General features: G+C 50.0%; 1 protein-coding gene across 1 annotated transcript; it reads left to right on the top strand.

Moving 5' to 3' along the window:
* The first annotated feature begins 1,037 nt into the window (after positions 1–1,037).
* On the top strand, positions 1,038–10,315 carry LOC136314057 (zinc finger protein 621-like). The gene is given in 7 exon segments (XM_066244397.1): positions 1,038–1,633; positions 2,150–2,235; positions 2,687–2,801; positions 6,420–6,546; positions 7,234–7,341; positions 8,624–9,627; positions 9,629–10,315. Coding segments are annotated over 5 exon segments (1,275 nt in total). The 5' UTR covers positions 1,038–1,633; positions 2,150–2,235; positions 2,687–2,798; the 3' UTR covers positions 9,662–10,315.
* The last annotated feature ends 4,255 nt before the right edge of the window (positions 10,316–14,570 follow it).

Raw genomic sequence — 14,570 nt, 5'->3', positions numbered from 1 at the left:
GATAATGTGTATTGTTTTCAGCCACAAAGTTTGAAGGTCATTTGTAATGTAGCCATGGATACCTTAATGTACTCTTCATGATAGGACTTCTTTATGCTACTCTTAGTAACTATGTGTAATTCTTGAGAAAGGAGTAACAGATTCCTGTGATGGAGCCAGATATCCAGGGTCTTACTAATTTCTAGCCAATGGGAGGCCAATGTCCCGTTACAACTTTGAAGTCATTGGTGAGTAGGAACCATATACCTGGAACTGTGTTCAGTAGACATTTCAAAGAGGTCAGTCTGTTCATGTTGGCAGCCACACTGGAAGAAGGGTTCACTTGTGTGAGGCCACTGTTGACCCAATCAATGATTTTCAGAAGCATGGCCACTGTCACGAGGCACTTGCTAATTGGCTGTCGTCTCTAGTGGGTGGGACTATCACTGATAGGCTGACTTTCAAAGGTGTTTGTCAGTGGTTGGCTCGCCTTCAGAAACTTGGGGCTGCTATTGGTTTGCTAAGTTTCAGAAGCATAGTTACTGAGGGTCACCAAAGTGAGGCTGTCACTTATTGGCTGGTTTCCAGAGCATGCAGAGTAACCTGAAGTTACATGAGTTAAGGGCAGTTGTTTTAGACTTGGACATGTGCTTCTAATGTTTCTTTTTTCTTTTTTTTCCCTTCTTCCAGTTAAACCTCCAAGAGAGATTGTAAACGATTATCCAGATCTTTATTGGTGGAGATATGACTTTTTTCAGCCAGTGTTGACTAAGTTATGTAAGTGCCAGTGAATGTCCCTCCCCAAAGCTCTAAATTATATAATTAAAAAAAAACACCATTTATTGGAAAAAGCTAAACACAGGGCATTTAGGGCATCCTGTCAAAGTCAATACAAGTCTAAACCGTTTGCTCTGGGCAAGTCCTGTATATACAGGATGCCTGGCAACCTTAGTTACCCTTATTTTGGTTGTAAAAATGGACTTGCCCCCTAGGGCCCCACACATGTCTAGGTCCTAGGAAGGAGGGGGCTTTAAAAAAGCAGGTGTAAACCATGGTTTTTCTAAAGGTTGCCCAACCTAGGACCTACCTAGGCTTGGGCATCTAAGATATGACACAACAGGAGCCATTATCCCCACACCTGCACAGCCAGGTGATCCACGGAGCAATGACGGCCGACAGTTGATGGAGCAGCGCGTTACCTGTGCCCCCCACCTGGACCTACAGAGCGAGGTCTGAGTGGAGCGAGGGTGTATCGGCGTCGCGACGCCCCAGGCCGCAGTCGGTCCCAAAGGTCTCAACGGGGAGAGGCGCCCGCCCCACCCAGTGACGGCACACGCAGGAGCCCGCCCCCAACCCCACCACTTCCGCCTGGCGGGCCCAGTCACGTGGGGTCGCGCGGTGGGGACCACCGAGATGGCAGCCTCCGGACGGTCTAGAGGGGCGCTGGGAGCGCGCGCTCACTTCCGCATTGGCTGTTAGCTTCCAGCTCCTCGCTGTTCGGAGAGGAGGAGAGTGGGTTCCAGCGAGTTCTACGTGCCAGGTCCGTCTGGTCCCGGCCTCCTCGCGTTCCCTGGCGCCTCATCAGCACCCCGCCCCTGAACTCGCCCGTCCTTACCCCGGAGCTCCGGCGTCCGGCCTCGCGGAAGCCGCCGAGGTGCTCGGGGCCTCCCACAGCCCTGGTCCTAGTCCGCGGAGGCGCGATGCTCTTTTCCACGTGCGGGAATGTGCCCTCCGCGTCCCGTGCCCGCTGCTGACGTTCTGTGTGTGAGGTCTTCTGCACCCTGGGTGGAGACCCGGAGGGGTCAGCATCACCCCCTGGGACACTTAAGCCGCAGCCGGCCACCCCGTCCCTTCTCTCCATAGGCGCCTGGTTTCTTGGGGGGGAGGGGGTAAATGTCATGGTCCCTGTAAGAGCTCTTTTAGGTTGTTCGGGCCCAACATGGTAGGGGCGGGGCTCGGAGGGTGGGAGGAGCACCGGGCCTGAGCAGCAGGTGCGGGACTGCCCCGAAGTCCAGACAGCATTCGTGAGGTTGGGCGATCAGGTGGGGTGTGTGTGTTGGGGAGCGCTGATCGGTCTCCGGCCAGTGCTGGGCAGGGGTCACCGAGCGGCCGTGGGCGGCTAGGTGATGTGGGACAGGGCGCACTGCACTCAAGGCTCCACTTCTCTTAGTTTCTAAGGTTCTCGCTTTCCCAAACCCAGAAGACAGTGCTGGAAGCCAGGGGACATCAGCCATGCTCCAAAACACTTGGCCTCAGGTGAGCTGAGCTTCCTTTCCATCTTTTTAAAATCACACTAACAGTTGACCAGGAAAGGATCAAGAAGGCCTAACGTGGCCAGGTTCTGGGTTCCTCTTTGAGCCTGCCCCACCCCCCACCCCCCACCCCCCAGCACGGCTCTAAATCCCGTGGTGGGGGAATGGAGAGTTTTGTGTGCATAGGGGTGAATTTGGATGTGTAGGTTTAAGTGTCAAAGGGGGACCCAAGCCAAGAAACTCTCCCTTCCCGGTGGAAAGGCAGGTCCTGTTCTGCAAAGAAAAGTCATCTGCTGAGATCAGAGAACCTCTTCACTGAAGAGATGGCCCCACAAGTTGGAACTACCTCCCCGAGAGACCAGCATTGCACTTTCTAAATGCTAGGTGCACTGTATTGACTAATGCAGACAATTTCCCCTTCGCACCACCTACTAAGGACATTATGTTGCTTCCAGGTTTTGGCAGTTCTGAATAAAGCTGCTGTAAACATCTTTGTGCAGGTTTTTGTGTGGACATAAGTTTTCAGCTTATTTGGGAAGACACCAAGGAGCGTGACTGCTGGATCATATGGTAAGAATATGTTTAGTTTTGTGAGAAACTGCCAAACCGTCTCCCAGAGTGGCTGGCGGCTCCATTTAGCATCCTTACCAACAACGAGTGCGAGTTCCTGTTCCGCATCCTCACCAGCATTTGCGGTTCTTTAGTTTTCTGGATTTGTCTATTCTGATAGGTGTGTAGTGGTATCTCATAGTTTTAATTTGCTTTTCCTACATGCCATTTATGATCTTAAGCATCTTATATACCTATCTGCCATCTGTATGTCTTTTTTTTTTTGTATTTTTCTGAAGCTGGAAACGGGGAGGGACAGTCAGACAGACTCCCGCATGCGCCCGACCGGGATCCACCCAGCACGCCCACCAGGGGGCGATGCTCTGCCCCTCCGGGGGGATGCTCTGCCGCGACCAGAGCCACTCTAGCGCCTGGGGCAGAGGCCAAGGAGCCATCCCCAGCGCCCTGGCCATCTTTGCTCCAATGGAGCCTCGGCTGCTGGAGGGGAAGAGAGAGACAGAGAGGAAGGAGGGGGTGGGGGTGGAGAAGCAAATGGGTGCTTCTCCTATGTGCCCTGGCCGGGAATCGAACCCGGGTCCCCCGCACGCCAGGCCAACGCTCTACCGCTGAGCCAACCAGCCAGGGCTTGTATGTCTTTTTTGATGAGGTATGTGTTCAGATATTTTGTCCATTGTGTGTAATTGGGGTTGTTGACTTTCTTGATGTTGAATTTCAAGAGTTCTTGAATAACAGTCCTTTATCAGATCTTTTTTTTTCCTGAATATTTTCTCCCTATGTGTGGCTTGTCTTCCCATTTTCGGAAAGTACTGTCCTTTGAAGGTGGGGTTTAATTCCCTCTCATCTTTTCTTTCAAAAGAAGTTTCTTGAAAACATTCTCAGCTGGTCTTCCACACTTACTTTTTCAGATGGCTTTAAATGACCCCCTCACAAATCTCATTGATTCTTTTGGTGGGGAAGTGGATTTTGTTGAATTCATAGGCAAAATTGAAGATAATTGAATTTTTTGCAAATTTGATTCTTTCCATTCAGAAACATAGTATGTTCCGATATATTCATTTCTTTTATTTATTTTAATAGACATCAGTTTTCTTCCTCTTGGTCTTGCACATTTTTGTTAAGTGTATTCTTAGCTTTTTTTTTTTTTTAATCAATAGCGTCTTATTTTCTCCCACTTTAACTTCTAAGTATTTTTTATGGTAATTCTTTACTATAATGATTTTGGTGTATTTAGCTTATATCTAGCTAACTTAATGAATTATTTTGTCAGTTTTGAATGTTTTTCATATATTCTCTTGGCTCTTGGTTATTTTTAGGCAGATACAATCAACCCTCTCTGCATCTGTATATTCAACCAACCAGGGATCAAAACTATTTGAAAAAAAGTTATGTTGTTACAGACATGTACTGTAATGTGTGGTTAGGCCTGTGATGGCTGCATCCGTACTGAAAGTGTACAGACGTTTTTCTTGTCATTATTCCCAATAATACAGAGTAACCACTATTTCCATAGCATTTGCGTTGTATTAGGTAGTATAAGTAATCTAGAAATGATGTGAAGTGTCCTGGAGAATGGGTGTAGGTTATGTGCAGATACTAAGCCTTTAGATGAAGGACTTGAGCGTCCTCAGGCTTTGGTACCTGCATGGGTCCTGTAACCAAGCCCCCGTGGATACTGAGGGACGACTGTAGTTATTTCACCTACAAAGGAAAGGTGTTTATGTGTATTCCTTTCCTGTGGACTCCTTTCCTAGTCTGTCCTTTTCTTTTTTCTAGATTATATTTATTTATTTTTTAGAGAGAGAAAAGGGAGCAGGAAGCATCAACTCCCATATGTGCCTTGACCGGGCAAGCCCAGAGTTTTGACCCGGCAACCTCAGTGTTTCCAGGTCGACGCTTTATCCACTGCGCCACCACAGGTCAGGCCTTTTCTAGTCTTTCACAGGAAGTAGAAAGTTCATGGTAAATGATCAGCCATCAGCTTTAATGGCGATGCTCTAGCATTTTACTGTTAAGGTGGCGTTTGCTGTTTTCTGTTTGTGGTCAAACCATTTTTGAAATTCCTTCAGCATATTTATAGTAAGCTTCGAGTGTCTGCCAGGCATACACTGTGTGCTAGTAAACCAGCTATGAACAAAACGGAGTCCTTGCCTCGTGGACTTCCGTTCTGGTCGGGGGAGATGGGCTGTAACAGGTTCCCTTCACGTTTGGGAGGCTGGAGGTGATTGGGGAAGGCGGAGAGGGGCACTCACCTTGGCAGGTGGGGTGGATCCGTGCTCAGAGACAGGACCCTGCCGCCTTGGCTGAACACAGGTGGTCCAGAGAGTAGGCGGAAACAGGCAGGCTGCGGGGTTTCTTGAACAGAGCTAGCTCCCTGATCAAGTAAGAGGGTATAAAAATAAATTTGCAACACGCTGGGGACATTTTTGAGGAGTGGCTCCTGCCCACAGTGGGAGACATTGGGGGAGACTGAGGACGAGCAAGGGAACAGACGGGCTGTGCGTGTGTCCAGATGGGTGGGGAGAGGCTGAATGGCACGGCCGCAGCGGCTGTGTACAGGAAGTAAGGCGACCAGGTGGCGGAGGACATGAGATGGGAGGTGGGGAGAGGCTGAATGGCACGGCCGCAGCGCTGTGTACAGGAAGTAAGGTGAGCAGGTGGCGGAGGACATGAGATGGGAGGTGGGGAGAGGCTGAATGGCACGGCCGCAGCGCTGTGTACAGGAAGTAAGGTGACCAGGTGGCGGAGGACATGAGATGGGAGGTGGGGAGAGGCTGAATGGCACGGCCGCAGCGCTGTGTACAGGAAGTAAGGTGAGCAGGTGGCGGAGGACATGAGATGGGAGGTGGGGAGAGGCTGAATGGCACGGCCGCAGCGCTGTGTACAGGGGGTAAGGTGAGCAGGTGGCGGAGGACATGAGATGGGAGGTGGGGAGAGGCTGAATGGCACGGCCGCAGCGCTGTGTACAGGAAGTAAGGTGAGCAGGTGGCGGAGGACATGAGATGGGAGGTGGGGAGAGGCTGAATGGCACGGCCGCAGCGCTGTGTACAGGAGGTAAGGCGACCAGGTGGCGGAGGACATGAGATGGGAGGTGGGGAGAGGCTGAATGGCACGGCCGCAGCGCTGTGTACAGGAAGTAAGGCGACCAGGTGGCGGAGGACATGAGATGGGAGGTGGGGAGAGGCTGAATGGCACGGCCGCAGTGCTGTGTACAGGGGGTAAGGTGACCAGGTGGCGGAGGACATGAGATGGGAGGTGGGGAGAGGCTGAATGGCACGGCCGCAGCGCTGTGTACAGGAAGTAAGGTGACCAGGTGGCGGAGGACATGAGGTGGGAGGTGCCAGCGGGACAGAGCCACAGGGGTTGATGCGGTTTCCAGGCGGAGAGCCCCAGGTGCCGGGCCATGAGATCAGGATGACAGTTGGGCCCAGAGCTGAGCGGACGGGGCGGGCACTGGGGCTCTGTGTTTGGAGTGGGAACGTGGGCTGAGGGCTGGCCCCAGGTGGGGTGCTCTTCTTGGTAGATCAGACCTTCCACTGGGCTCCGCGTTGGGGACGCAGCAGTTCAGGCCGCCTCCTTCTGCACCTCACTCAGAACTTGAGCAGGAACCTGCCGTTTCAGGAACCAGTGACCTTTGAGGACGTGGCTGTGTACTTCACTGAGGAGGAATGGGCCAGTCTGAACCCCACGCAGAGGGCCCTATACAGGGAGGTGACGCTGGAGAACTACGCAAATGTGGCTGTCCTGGGTAAGGCCCCTGTCAGTGGCTCTTTGTGATAGTTTGAGATCTGCCTCAGATATTTGGGGGATTCTAGTAGCCCTTCTGTTTGATGAGTCTAGGGCAGTGGTTCTCAACCTTTCTAATGCCGTGACCCCGCAATACAGTTCCTCATGTTGCAGTGACCCCAAACCAAAAAATAATTTGGTGGCTACTTCATAACTGTAATTTTGCTACAGTTATGATTCGGAATGTAAATACCTGATATGCATTATGTATTTTCCGATAGCTGTAGGCGACCCCGCCACAGGTTGAGAACCGCTGGTCTAGGGGGACTTCTGCAGTCACCAGCCTCTGGAAGGGTGGGGTGGGAAGTCCTGGTGCCCTTTGGCTTTGACAGTGGACTTTCTTAGGTGTCAGTGAACAGTGTGATTCTGGCCCTGAGGGTAAGGGACTCCTGGTACCCTGGTGAGCTCTTGGTTCCTCCACCCTGCATTGTCCTCGGCAGGAGGAGTCTCCCAGGATATTGTCTGTGTCCTTCCTGAGGGGATTTCCTTTCTTCTGAGTCAGGGCCAGGTGAGAATGTCCTCTGTGGAGCCCGTCCTCAGAGCCCTGGGCCGGCCGGCTTGGTCTCCCGGGAGGTCTGGAGTGGGCCGGGAAAGATCTCAGGAGCAGTTCTGGATGTCTCCCTCAGTTTGTCTTTTTTTCTTGCTGCAGTGGCATTGCCATTCCCCAAACCTGTTCTGATCTCCCAGCTGGAGAGAGGAGAAGGCCCGTGGGGCCTGGGGCCCTGGGAAGCAGAGGTTTTGAGAGGCATCTGTCCAGGTGAGTAAGAGAATGCAGCAGTTTCGGGTTTTGCCTTCTTGGTTTACTGGAAATGTTTCTTCTGCGGCAAAGAACAAAGCTCCCTGGAGTTCAGTAGGCAGCACTCGGTGCACTCTGACCTCTACTGAGTCCTAGCCCCAAGCCCAGAGGACCAGTTGCCGGGAGGGCTTGGCCACACGCTGTCTGCACACGCGTGGCTGCCCTCCTGCGGGCACTGTGACCTGGGAGCTCCTGACCACTTCTCTTCTCACTTACCAGTGGGGACAGTTATTTTATGCCAGTATTCATGGTAGAGAAGTTGGGTTTCAGCCATATTTTATGGAAAATTTGATTCTGTGGGTCAGTTTGATTCTGTGATTTATTTGTGCCACAGCTATGAATTTTAATTTGTCTTTCCTGTGCATTTTGAAGTTCCTATGTTATCATCTTAAGGTTTACATTGTATTAGTCTTATATGAGGCTGCACAGGAGAAGGCAAGAAATAGTGCCCCCGGGGCCCCCTCCCCAGCACCCATCCCCCCTCAGCTGTCCCTGAGACTGCTTCCCAGTCCTGGCAGCTTGTGTGTGCTTTCATTTCTCTCCTTTCGAAAGAAAGTTCTAGGCCTCACTTCTCATGAGTACTGTGATTTTTTAAATAATGGTTTGTTGAGCAGTAACACCACTGTGGCCTGGAGCTTGATAGTTCCACTTCTGTCCCAGCTGACTTCCTGCAAGGATCTTTTATCCCAGAGTATTATGTGGAGATTCAAACCTGGGATCATGAGGCGATTATTTAGAACAGAGAATCCGGGCTGGTTTCCTGGCCTGCGGGCGTGGGGACGTTGGGACCCTTTGTGTGCCGCTCGTGTTCCCAGCCTGCTCCGTCCGCCTCTCGATGCGCTAGAGCTGACGTCTGAGCGGGTCAGTGGTCTCTTTCCTCTTCTGGGTCTCTGTCTCTTTAAAAAAATGTTTTCATTTCTGCTGATTCCTCTTATCTGTCCTTCTCTTTTCTCTCTTCCCCCCCCCTCCTGCCTTCTTTCCCTCCCATTTTTGAGGTTCTCATTCTGTCCATTTTTCCTGCCCTAGTTTTCCCCCAGCTTTCCTTACAGGAAGCACTTCCGGTCTGTTTCCAATGTCATTACTTCTGCAGTTGTATGTTACTATTTTTCTCTTTCTCTGTCATCCTCCTCTATGGATGCTTATAGCCATGCCATGGGTATATTTAAAAATCACACCCTGGACTCCTGGGTCCTTCTTTCTGTGCAGCCCAGTAACTGGGAACACTGGTGTTTTCTCTGGTCAGGTGGGGAGTCCCGGGTCGAGGATGCAGCGGCAGAGGTAAAGCAGGAGGCCCCGGGGGAAGCAGAGCGGTCCGGGGTGCTGGGCGGATTCCTCGGAAACGCCTCTCAGCACCGTGATTGTAAAGGCAAGGCCGCGTGGCAGGCTTTCGGTCCGAACCCGAATCTGATACTGCGAGGAGGCATGAAGTTCTATGAGTGCAAAGAATGTGGGAAAATCTTCAGATACAACTCCAAGCTGCTTCGGCATCAGATGAGTCACACCGGGGAAAAGCCCTTCAAGTGTAAGGAGTGTGGCAAAGCGTTCAAGTCCAGCTACGACTGCATTGTGCACGAGAAGAATCACGCGGGGGCCGGGCCCTACGAGTGTAAGGAGTGCGGCAAAGGCCTGAGCTCCAGCACCGCCCTGACGCAGCACCGGCGCATCCACAGCGGCGAGAAGCCGTATGCGTGCCGGGAGTGCGGCCAGGCCTTCCGCCGGAGCGCCGCCCACCTCCAGCACCAAAGGCTGCACACCGGGGACAAGCTCTACAAGTGTCAGGACTGTTGGAAGGCCTTCGGCTGTCGGTCCCTTTTTCTCGTCCATCGGAGGATTCACACTGGGGAGAAGCCCTACCAGTGTAAGGAGTGCGGCAAGGCCTTCACGCAGAAGATAGCTTCCATCCAGCACCAGAGAGTCCACACTGGAGAGCGGCCTTACGAGTGCAAGGTGTGTGGGAAGGCCTTCAAGTGGTACGGCAGTTTTGTTCAGCATCAGAAACTGCACCCCGTGGAGAAGAAGCCCGTCCCAGCAAGGCCCCAGGACCCGTCTGCAGCCTTACCGCCGGGTCCCGCCCAGAGCCTCTGCTCTGCTCCTGCCATGGCTGCGCCTTCACTGACCTTCCCACCTGCTCTGCTCCTTCCTGCCTCAGGGCCTTTGTTCGTGCTGCTGCCCTTGCCTGGGATGCCTTTGTCACCTGTCCAGATAGTACGTGTCTTCCCGGGGGTCACCCCGGTGGTGAAGCCTTCCCCCCATTAACCTCAGCCCTTCTCACCCGTCATGAGCTCCTGGCCACTCCACTGGCTCGGGCCAGCAGATCTCCGGCCTCATCTGAGTTTTATTTATATATTTTCCTCACCTTCATGTCTTTCAGCTGTTTGAGCATACACTCCAGTGTAATCTATACTATATTTAAAGACTGTGTTGATATACTACATGTTCTTTTATTCTGAAACTGGAAATATTTGACCTTTGCCTTGACCCCTTCCAGGCTTGACCAGTAATGGCTGTCTCTGCATTGTGGGGGTGCTGGTAGAGAGTGGGGGAGGGAGCACGTCCCCGTGTCAGGTCACTAGAAGCAGTCTGAGGGAAACGGAGGAGGCCTTGCCTCCTGCAGGAGCAGAGAGGGTAAATCTGCAGCCACGGGCTGTAGAAGCGATTGCGACTGTGTAGTGGACTGGATGGGGCGTTCCTGCAGCTGGAGCTGCGCTGCCCCCAGCTCTGACCAGTGAGGTTCTCGTGCGTCTCGGCAAACGCTCCAGTGAAATAATAACCAGTGTAAACTAATACGTATTCAGCGATAGCAGCTGTCATGATGGATAGCGATCATGTCCTTAATCATGCCATTTTTTTCTTTAGTGTTGCTCTTTATGTTAAATGTTTTTTGGGGTTTTTTTTTCAACATTAATTTTCTAAGTAAATATATACCGAGCATTCATCTTTGTCTATTGTGTAAATTTTTCTTGGTGGGCATTCTGGTTTTCTGTTGACAAGCACTGGCCTTTACACTTTATTTTCCCTAGATAGCATGAACTGTAAATATGAATCAGGAAGTTACTATAGGAGGGGAACAACAGAGTAGAGCCGACGTGGGGGAGAGCTGAGGAAGCCTCAGAGTTGTCCTTAAGGAATGAGAAGAGCTGTGAAATGGGTCCAGTTGTAAGATTGGCTCCTAGCTTTCTCTTCAATGAACCAGTCATCAGCGCTAAAATTTAATTTCATGGGACCTACTTACTAATTACAATAGAGTTGTGTGTGGTATTACAGGAAATTTTAATTGGCCGACAGTTTTAGTTTTCTCCACTTGGCTACCTCCACAAGAACACCTTAACTTTAATAATGATAAAAATAGATACTTTCCTGGTACTATTTACCATTTAAGCACAATACATTGCAAGTTAGATTTTCTATCTCAAGCTTGTATAAAAAGAAACTCCAGCGACGGTAAGTCTAGTGATTCTAGTGATTCTCTGTTGGTCTCTGGGACCTTGCTTAAGATCATAGTGGTATTTTGATGCTCACTTTCAGCTCCGATGTTAACTAAGAAAAGACAGTCTTAGGCCCTGGCCAGTTGCTCCGTTGATTGGAGCATCATCCCGACACACCAAGTTTGCAGGTTCGATCCCGATCAGGGCACATCCAAGAAGCAACCAATGAATGCACACATAAAGTGGAACAACAAACCATTGTCTCTCCCTTTCTCTCTCTCTGTGGAATAAATACATAGTCTCAAACATAGCAGGCGTTTTCAGTGTATCACCTAATTACTTAAACGGTAGATTTTTTTTTCTTGTTTTACAAGCAATCTTAGTGTTTAGTTATAATTTGTTCTTCAATGACTACTAGCACATTGCTTAATTCTGGAAGGAGTGATGTCCGTGAGATTGTACCAGGGTAAATAATGAGTCTGGAGTACATAGGCAGCAGGACTTGGGAGACAGGTCGTGCCTGTCCCTGAGGGAGGTCCTCGCAGCCGCGCGGGGCTGTGCTTGTTTCTTGTCCTTGTCGGGTCTCTCATTGTCAATAAACAAGATGCGTCACTGTTTATCAACAACGGAGGTTTCAACATCATTTGAAAAACTCTAGTTTTAACGTCTTGATCATTGTGGCATTTTTTTTTAATTTATTTTATTTTTTTACAGAGACAGATAGAGAGAGGGATAGATAGGGACAGACAGACAGGAACAGAAAGAGATGAGAAGCATCAATCATCAGTTTTTCGTTGCGACACCTTAGTTGTTCATTGATTGCGTTCTCATATGTGCCTTGACCGCGGGCCTTCAGCAGACCGAGTAACCCCTTGCTTGAGCCAGCGACCTTGGGTCCAAACTGGTGAGCTTTTGCTCAAACCAGGTGAGCCCGCACTCAAGCTGGCGACCTCGGGATTCGAACCTGGGTCCTTCTGCATCCCGGTCCGAGGCTCTATCCACTGCGCCACCGCCCGGTCAGGCTCATCCTGGCTTTTAATAAATTTAAATTTAAAAATTGTTCTAGTTAAGCAATACATGCTTAGAGAAAAATTTTACCTAGAAGAGTCCCTAGGCCTGGATTTCACCATTTTTAATATTTCGGCATACACACAAACATGCACATAATCACACACATACATATGCATACATGTAATATGCATATTCTATCACAGACTTCAGCTAGCAGCTCATCATGCACATGTCCTACTCAACACACAGTGTACAATATTTCTAACACCTACATGATATTACCTTGCATGGATTTATATTATTTACATAACTAGTCTTTTATTGAATATTTAGGATATCATGAATCTCTTAAATACTTTGATGAACACCTAGTAAATACATGATTGATACAGTTATTTTTCTTTTGGTTTATTTCTACAGATACTTTGAAAAAAGAAATGCAGTATTTTTGATCAAGTAGTGGTCCCTGTTCTTCCCCTCCCTATTTTCCTTTCTTATTATTTTTTCAGAGTTAATCCATCAATAACGTCTGCAGACAGCGGTGCTATGTGCCGTCATGTCTAGTGATTCTCTGTTGGTCTCTGGGAGTTATTACTCTCATTATCCGGCAACTTGCCTTTTTCTCTCTTCACATGGTGCTGGAGAGAGCACTGGAAGATAAATGGTTCAGCAAAATGAGGGAGCAAGACAAGAGAGAGATTTAGAGTTCAGGAAATGGAGGATCCAATCTTCGCAGAATGGCGAGGGGACGGGAAGACATTTGTACGCCTGTTCTAGGGAACAGCCAGGAGGAGGGAAATGGAAAATGGTGTGAGGAATAAAAAAAAAAAAATCCTAATTCCAAGCACATCATTATACAATGCCAGAACACCAAGGATAACAAAACGATTCTAAGAGCTTTGGGGGTGGGGGAGGGTGGGGAGCATCAGTGTGACGTCAGACTCTTATAGCAACAGGGGGTGCTCAGAGATAGTAGAGCGACGCCTTCAAAATCATGAAGAAAATGATTTTCAACTTAGAATTCCGTTCCTAGCCAAACAATTCACCCAAAGTAAATTGTTGGGATTTTTTTGTTTTGTTTATTTTTTGTATTTTTCTGAAGTTGGAAACGGGGAGGCAGTCAGACAGATTCCCACATGCGCCCAACCGGGATCCACTCGGCATGCCCACCAGGGGGCGATGCTCTGCCCATCTGGGGCTTTGCTCTGTCGCAACCAGAGCCATTCTAGCGCCTGAGGCAGAGGCCATGGAGCCATCCTCAGCGCCCAGGGCAACTTTGCTCCAATGGAGCCTTGGCTATGGGAGGGGAAGAGAGAGACAGAGAGGAAGGAGAGGGGGATGGGTGGAGAAGCAGATGGTAGCTTCTCCTGTGTGCCCTGGCTGGGAATCGAACCCAGGACTCCTGCATGCCAGGCTGACGCTCTACCACTGAGCCAACCAGCCAGGACCCCACCCAAAGTAAATTGATGCAAGTAGAATGTGAAATGCAAAGTCATCATTTGACAACTATTATACGATCGGTTCGCTTAAGAATCATCACTGCCCTGGCTGGATGGCTCAGCCCTGGCCAGATGGCTCAGTGGTAGAGCGTTGGCCTGGCGTGCAGAAGTCCCAGGTTCGATTCCCGGCCAGGGCACACAGGAGAAGCGCCCATCTGCTTCTCCACCCCTCCCCCTCTCCTTCCTCTCTGTCTCTTCCCCTCCAGCAGCGAGGCTCCATTGGAGCAAGGATGGCCCGGGCGCTGGGGATGGCTCCTTGGCCTCTGCCCCAGGCGCTAGAGTGGCTCTGGTTGCAACAGAGCGACACCCCGGAGGGGCAGAGCGTCGCCCCCCTGGTGGGCATGCCAGGTGGATCCCGGTCGGGCGCATGCGGGAGTCTGTCTGACTGTCTCTCCCCGTTTCCAGCTTCAGAAAAAAAAAAAAAAAAAAAGAGGAATCATCACTGATGGAGGCTCAGTCCAGGGGGAAGTTTGGGGAGGACCTGCATATGTGTATAGTCTCAAAACGGACAGCTAGAGAAAGCTGATGGGTTGCCGGAGAAAACACAGTTTCTGGAAAATGTTGCAGCTTGACTGGATGGTGAGAGCACCGCCAATGAGGAATAGATGGAGACTGTGCCACCGTATGTGAGGGCCCAAGAAAGGCACACCACCTACCAGTGTTCTAGTGAGAGGTGAATATCCTGATTCTAACCACCCGGAAGTGCCAGACAAACCCCAGATGGGGTCCGTTCTATTCAAAAAGGAGCTTTGTCACAGCAAGTGGCTGGTAGGCGCTTGTCCTGTCTGGATGTGGTGTTCGGAGCTCCTGCGGCCACATGACAGAGGGCAGATGCGATGACAGAGGGCAGACAGAGCCCAGAGAGTCCCCGAGAAGCAGAGGCCCAGACACTTTACACCTTATATTTTTCTTTTGGAAATATCTTTAAAGATAAAAAAGCAACACAAAATAATAAAAAATAATAATACTCTTTGCCATCTTAGTCCTTCCAAGTTCTCTGTGAATAGAATGTACATTATTTCGGGGTCTTTTTTTTCACATGTGATTTTTTTATATATGTACGTGTGTGGATATATATATATATACACACACACACACACACACACACACACACACACAATTATTTTTTAAAACCCCCAATAGAATAATACTGTAGACCTGTGCTTTTAAAACTTGAATTTGCTTAAGGATTATCTGAAAGATTTTTAAAACACAGACGACTAGGTGCCATCCCCAGAGGTTGCCACACGACAGG

This window comes from Saccopteryx bilineata, chromosome 10 (assembly GCF_036850765.1).
Source record: "Saccopteryx bilineata isolate mSacBil1 chromosome 10, mSacBil1_pri_phased_curated, whole genome shotgun sequence".
NCBI lineage: Eukaryota > Metazoa > Chordata > Mammalia > Chiroptera > Emballonuridae > Saccopteryx > Saccopteryx bilineata.
Note: the sequence above shows the minus strand (reverse complement) of the source record. Positions and strands in the feature narration are given on the sequence as shown.